At 56.2% G+C, this 6,207-nt stretch overlaps 1 protein-coding gene across 1 annotated transcript; it reads left to right on the top strand.

Moving 5' to 3' along the window:
* Positions 1–1,920: 1,920 nt before the first annotated feature.
* ZNF446 (zinc finger protein 446) lies at positions 1,921–5,717 on the top strand. Its single transcript, XM_007957013.1, has 6 exons — positions 1,921–2,262; positions 2,353–2,542; positions 2,772–2,866; positions 4,685–4,883; positions 5,073–5,162; positions 5,248–5,717. Exons 1-6 carry the CDS (start codon positions 1,921–1,923, stop codon positions 5,715–5,717), a joined length of 1,386 nt encoding a protein of 461 aa, XP_007955204.1.
* The last annotated feature ends 490 nt before the right edge of the window (positions 5,718–6,207 follow it).

Here is a 6,207-nt window from a genome sequence, read left to right as displayed (position 1 = left end):
CTCACAGTGACCCCCTATAAGGTTTCCAAGGTCGTAAATCTTTACAGAAGCAGATTGCCTCATGTTTCTTCCATGGAGAAGCTGGTGGGCTTCAGCCACCAACCTTTTTGGTATAGCACCCCAGTGCCTTAACCACAGCACCACCAGAGCCCCCTATCATGTAATATGGTGACTATAACATATGCTCTGATGTTAATATAATTTTTTTATCCTTCAAATTCTAGTATGGGACGAACCAGAGAAATTCTAAGTCAAGAATTTTTCAAGTATGGAAAGATGGAAAAGGAAAGTATGTATAAAATTTGTAACACAGCCATGGATGGGAACCATGCAATGAATTTAGAGAGGCACCTGAAGCGTCACCATGCTGATGAATACAATGCCGTGCAGAGCAAGAAGATGAAGAAGATTGAAGAAAGCATGAGGGGTATTCCACGTTAGACAAATTAGCCCCAGAATGCCTTAAGGTAAAACCAGATAAAGAGTTGTTGCTGCGTGTGTCGAATTAGTTACTACTAACCGTTGTTTGTTTCAGTTAATTAAATATTTAGGAGTTTGTGAAATTTAAAATCCAATTGTTTAAATTGGTCAGCCTTTTTAGTCAATTCAGAGGACATTGGGGATGATACCTCGCTTCTCCTTGACACTTACTTCGTTCCAAAAAGTAGTAATCTGAAAAACAGAATATGCTATTTGAAAGTGGATGTTGCTGGTAGATTGAATCGGTCAGTTCTAGGAATTGATGCTTGGTTCATACAAGACAGATGGCAAGATACATCTTTTGACACTGGAAATGAGAGAATTAAAAAAATTCACTGATCTGTATGTATCAAATTTTAGAGAAGCACAACACTGATTTATAACAGATTTATTCTGTAGCCACAGATAAGCGGGTCTTATGTGATTAAATTTCTTGATTTGTTCAGAAATGCCAGGGAAATGAAATGACAGATGTCAGGGGAAAATAATACTGAAAATGCTGACTAGGTTACCTGGCCCAAGCCAATCTTCAGGCCTAGAACACCATTCCCTATAACCAGCCCTGGGGCCCCTGCTCCATGAAGACCTCTTCACTCCCTTCACTTTTCCCCTAGAAGACAGGGCCCCCTAGACAGGCCGAGGATTGGGTCTGGTCTGGACCAGTGTCCTCCTAGCCTACTGTTGGTCAGGGCTAGGTTGAAGGAAAAACTTCTAATAATTTAAAAATGGAACCCATCCCCCCTTTTAGAAGCATAGAACAGACCTGAAGAAGGTGAATCCTGCTTGACAGGCCCCCCTGTGTGGATGTGTGTCCCTCTAGACCTACTCCAGGGCGGGGACACTGGGGCTTGGTTTTGCCTTGCTGTTTATACACACTGATTGTGCAAGCCATCCTCCGGTTGGCTTGCACAGCATTTAGAGTTCACACCAGCCCCCTTTACACACCCAGTCCTCCAGCCCCCAGAGCCCCACTTGACTTGGCACGTCTGGGAGGCTATGAGGACAAACACCTCTTCCAGGGTCCCACCCTCACTGCTCCTGATGCTCCCCACTGCCTCCCATCCGCCTGTCCCTGGAGTCCTGCTTCTTTAGCCCAACCCTGAAGGCCTGTGATGCTGCTTTGTCACCTCCCTGTCCTCGTCTCCCAGCAGCCCCATCCCCCTTCCAGGGAACATTTGCAGTTTCCTGGGTGCCCTGCTCCCGGGTGTTTGTTCCCAAGGCTCCCTTCTCCTCTCACATTCTGTCATCGGACTGCTCCTGTGACCCCTTCCTCCGGGAAGCTGCCTCCTCCACGGCCAGCCCAGGGTCCTCTGCCTGCCTTAGGCTGGGCCTGTCTGAGCCTGTGTCGTTCTCCGCTGGGCAGGATCCTTGGCCAGCAAACTGACCGTCTCTCTTCCGTAGGTCCCTCCTGGCAGCTCCAACAAGACCTTCCACACAAGAATGCCATCCCCGCCGGGCCCCCTGCGCCTGCCCCCCGTCGACCCCACAGCCACCCTGGAGGAGCTCGAGGCCGCACGGCTGAGTTTCCGTAGCTTCCGCTACCAGGAGGCGGCGGGGCCCCACGAGGCCCTGGCCCGGCTGCGCGAGCTGTGCCACCGGTGGCTGCGGCCCGAGGCGCGCTCCAAGGAGCAGATGCTGGAGCTGCTGGTGCTGGAGCAGTTCCTGGGCGCCCTGCCCCCCGAGATCCAGGCCTGGGTGCGGGGGCAGCAGCCCGGCAGCCCCGAGGAGGCCGTGGCCCTGGTCGAGGGGCTGCAGCATGACCCTGGGCGCCTTTTGGGCTGGGTGAGTGTGAGCGCCATCGGTCCGGCCTGCGGAGGCGCTTGAGGGGGCAGAGCAAGGCTCAAACCCCATGACTTTCCTCTTCCGCTTCAGATTACGGCCCATGTCCTAGGGCGGGAGGTGCGCCCAGCAGCCCGGAAGGCAGGAGGCCCCTTGCCGTCGGGAGCAGCAGAGCCCTCTGGGGCAGCCCCCGTGGAGGGCCCACAGCTTGCTCAGGTGGACGGGCCGGTCCAGCTCAGCTGCAGCGTGAAAGAAGAGCCGGATGCCGAGCGGCAGGAGATGGGTGAGGGTTCTGGGGGCTCGTGGAGGGCGTGTGGACTTCCCCGGGTGGGCTGGGGTCCTGGGAGGTGTGCAGAGCTGAAGCCCGAGGTGGCAAGAGGAGCGGGCAGGTGGCTGGCACCAGTGGTCCTGCTTGCTGGTGGATGAGGTTGAGGTGACCGCACCAACGCCAGCTCCTCACCCGCCCCAGCTCCACGGCCGCCCTCACCCTTGCCATCAACCTTGCTTCCCAGCTCCTTCAGCCCCTCCGCTTCCAGCCCCGTTCTCCGAGAGGCGTCCTGACCATCAGAAGCCGGCCTCCACGGCCTTCCTCCCTCCCAGGATTCAGGTGAGCATTCCCAGGTGGGAGGGGCGTGTCTCTGGCAGCCACCGTGTGCTCTGCCAGTTCCCTAGGCCCTGTGGCTGGTGGCTCCTTGCTGTCTGCTACCAGAAAGTAAAGTCAGTTTCACAGACAGTGGCCCCAGGTCTTGAAGGAAAGGGAGATGGACCAATGGTCTCTTCTGTGGGGAAGAAATTTGTCCTTAAACCAGGGTGCAAAAAAGGATGTGGTGGTGGCTTCCTCCTCCAACTTCACAAAGTGGGGAGAAAAGGATCAAGATCCATATCAACAGCACAAAGCTGGTTCCTTTGAGGCAGAGATCAGACATGCCCCCACCCTCCAACCTTTTTGCCAATTCTTGTACCAACTGTGCTTCCCACAGCACTCTGTATTTCTTCACTGGGTTTGGTAATTTGTTGCAATGGCTACACAGAACTCACAGACAATACTCAGGGTTATGAGTTTTATTAGGGAAGTCCCAGGCTACTACTCAGGTTCAGGAACACTCTCAGGATACAGTTCTTGGATCAGGACAGTCTTCCCTCTGCTGTGTCCTCAGGCACGCCTCTCTGTCCCTTAACCTCCTAGCCTGGCCTCTGCCCTGCTCAGGCAAGTGTTACAAAGCTCTTTTAGGTCTGCCAATAGGTACACCTAGGTGTACCCCACTCCACCAGCAAGCCTCCTTCTCAAGGGCACTAAGCTTTCTTGCTCTGTGACCAGCAAACCTGCCACTGTGTCTCATGCCTCTTGGGTCCTCTGCCTTCATCTCCCAGCCGGGCGTTTCTGTTGGGGCATCTCTGCCAAGGAGGTCCAGCACAGGGATCTCGGGTCCAAGGACATGATCCACTCCACCTCCAGCTCTTCTCTCTTGATGGCAGTTGGATCCCCCCTCTGTCTCTCGGAAGGTTCATTTTAAGCCTGACAGGGTGACAAAACTAACCAATCCCAGCATCAGAGTTCCATACACCCGATTTGCATGGTCCCACCCAATAATCTGGTCGGAGTCACAAAGACTATGGCTAGAAAACCATACCAAGTAATTCACTATACCACATATAGGTTACAGTTCACATCCAGGAACACCGAGGGTACAGTTCTTCAGTCAGCACAGCTTCCCCATGGGCATGCCCACAGGCATGCCTCTGTTTGGCCCTTGGTTTCCCAGCCTGGCCTCCACCCTGCTTAGGCAAGTGCAGCAGAGCCCTCTGAGGCCTGCAAATGGGTGCACCTCCTCTGCCGACAGGCCCTGCTGAAAGCGCTCAGTCTCTTGCTCCTTGAGCAGTTAAGCCAGCCACTCTGTTGTGCTGCCCCTGCTGCTGCCACCTGTCTGTCATCTTTGCCGTCTCCGTGCACAGGTCTTGGGCCCAAGGATGCACTCCAATCCTGGCTTTTCTTTCTTTATGCTACTGATAGTCCCCTTTCCACCTCTGGGAGGGCTCATTTTAAGCCTAGCGGAGAGCAAAACTGACCAATCTCCATGTTAGGGTTCTGTGCACCTTATTTCCAAGGCACAAGGGTGCCTTCTCCCCTGTTATTAGCAAGCTGTACAGTCCCCTTGGGGGCCGTAACCACCTCACATTTGCATAGTCCCACCCAGTCACCTGGTGGGAGTCACAAAGGCTCTGGCCAGAAGATGATTTACCCCCAGGAATCCATTACTGCACCCTTGGCAACCTAGTTAGCAGTGGCTTGGTCTCATTGGGGTGGGTTTTCTGCCCTGAAGAGAAGTCTGGAGGTTCTTAGCTCCTCCAGTGCTGGGCTAGCCCTGGTGGCCGAGATGCTGCTGTGTAGGCAGGCATGGAAGGTGACTGGGCCACATTCCTGCAGGAGGAGTGGGGACTGCTAGACGCGTCACAGAAGGAGCTGTACTGGGATGCGATGCTGGAGAAGTACGGGACGGTGGTCTCCCTGGGTGAGAATCTGGGCTCCCCTGGTTGCCGCATCCCACCCCCACCGTCCCCTTGCATGCTTTGGTCCAGTTGCCATTACCGGCCCAGGGAACTCAGCAACATCAGCAAGCACCTGGGTGGGATCTTCACAGCCACGCCCTCCCCTGTTTACAGGTATCCCCAGGGCCGTGCACCTATTCTGCCTCCTTCCCTAGAGGCACCTCTGTCACCCACCGAAGCCCAGACTAGTGTCGCTGCCATCAGTCCCCACACCTTCCGGTCCCACGTTCTAGACCCTCACCTGACCTCTCTGTTCTCCCCAACAGGGATGCCGCTGCCCAGGCCTGAGGTGTACAGCGTGACTGAGCCAGAGGATCCACAAGCGGAGGCCAGGAGCCACCCGGTCCTCCCCTCTGGTGAGTGCTGCTGCTTCTGCACACACATCCCAGGTCCGAGGGCACCAGCATCAGGACAAGCTCATGGCTCTCTCTTCCCCTGCAGGAGTTGAGGGTGGGAGCCCATGTGAGACGGCCCTGGGCTGGGGAGGAGCCTGGCCACTGCCATCAGGGCCCCAAGGCCAGATCTCCTCTCCACAGCCTGGGCGGGAGCCAGCGGCATCCCGAAGGAAGTCCTATAGGTGTGAGCAGTGCGGCCGCAGCTTTGACTGGAAGTCAGTGTTCGTCATCCACCGGCGTCTGCATGTGGGTGGGCATCCAGCCATGAGGGGTGCTGTCAGGCTGTCACCAAGCACCCGAGAGCCACACCACTGTGCCCGGCGTGCGCCCACAGGCCCACGCAGCTACCCATGTGAGGAGTGTGGGCGCAGCTTCAGCTGGAAGTCCCAGCTGGTCATCCACCGCAAGAGCCACGTTGGCCAGCGGCGCCACTTTTGTGGTGAATGTGGCCTTGGCTTTGACTGGAAGTCCCAGCTGGTCATTCACAGGAAGAGCCACCGGCCTGAGGCCCCATGAGTGAATGGAGGAGACACAGGACGTGCTGGCAGCGGGACGTCCCCTGCACCAGGCCCCATCAACCCTGAGGAAAAGAAGCCCCCCTACAGAGAGGCCTGAGCTTGAGTCTCCTGCTGCCTGGAGGCCATGTGACCCCCAACTCTTAGTCCCTCATTTGTGACATGGTCCAGACTGAGCATGCTCAGAAACTGCCCTTTCGGGCCCTCCACGATGTGGTCAGAGGCAGCAGAAACTCCAGAGAGAAAGCCAGCCCCTCTCTGGGGAGGGGCAGCCGGTGGTGTGCTTCCACTGGGCCCGGAGCCACAGGCTGCCCCCCGTGACGTGTGGTCCTCGTGGCCCTCAGTGTGCACTTTAGGGTTGTTCAGCTCCAGTGTCTGCTGTGACAGGCAAGAGCTTGTAGATGAGAAGTCTGACAGTTGGAGCTGCAGAGCAGCTGTGCTCAGGAGAAGGGCCAGCCCCCTCCCCACAGTCCCAGAAGCCCCCATCCCCA

The sequence above is a fragment of the Orycteropus afer genome, unplaced genomic scaffold (assembly GCF_000298275.1).
Source record: "Orycteropus afer afer isolate SDZICR_OR568_19922 unplaced genomic scaffold, OryAfe1.0 scaffold00694, whole genome shotgun sequence".
Classification (NCBI taxonomy): domain Eukaryota; kingdom Metazoa; phylum Chordata; class Mammalia; order Tubulidentata; family Orycteropodidae; genus Orycteropus; species Orycteropus afer.
This window is presented reverse-complemented; position numbering and strand designations above follow the sequence as displayed.

Excerpts from the sequence above, each read along its gene's own strand:
- ZNF446 (XM_007957013.1), top strand. The coding sequence starts at position 1,921 with ATGCCATCCCCGCCGGGCCCCCTGCGCCTGCCCCCCGTCGACCCCACA. Across the intron at positions 2,867-4,684 it reads TCCTCCCTCCCAGGATTCAG|GAGGAGTGGGGACTGCTAGA; the intron begins GTGAGCATTCCC and ends ACATTCCTGCAG. Across the intron at positions 5,163-5,247 it reads CCACCCGGTCCTCCCCTCTG|GAGTTGAGGGTGGGAGCCCA; the intron begins GTGAGTGCTGCT and ends CTTCCCCTGCAG.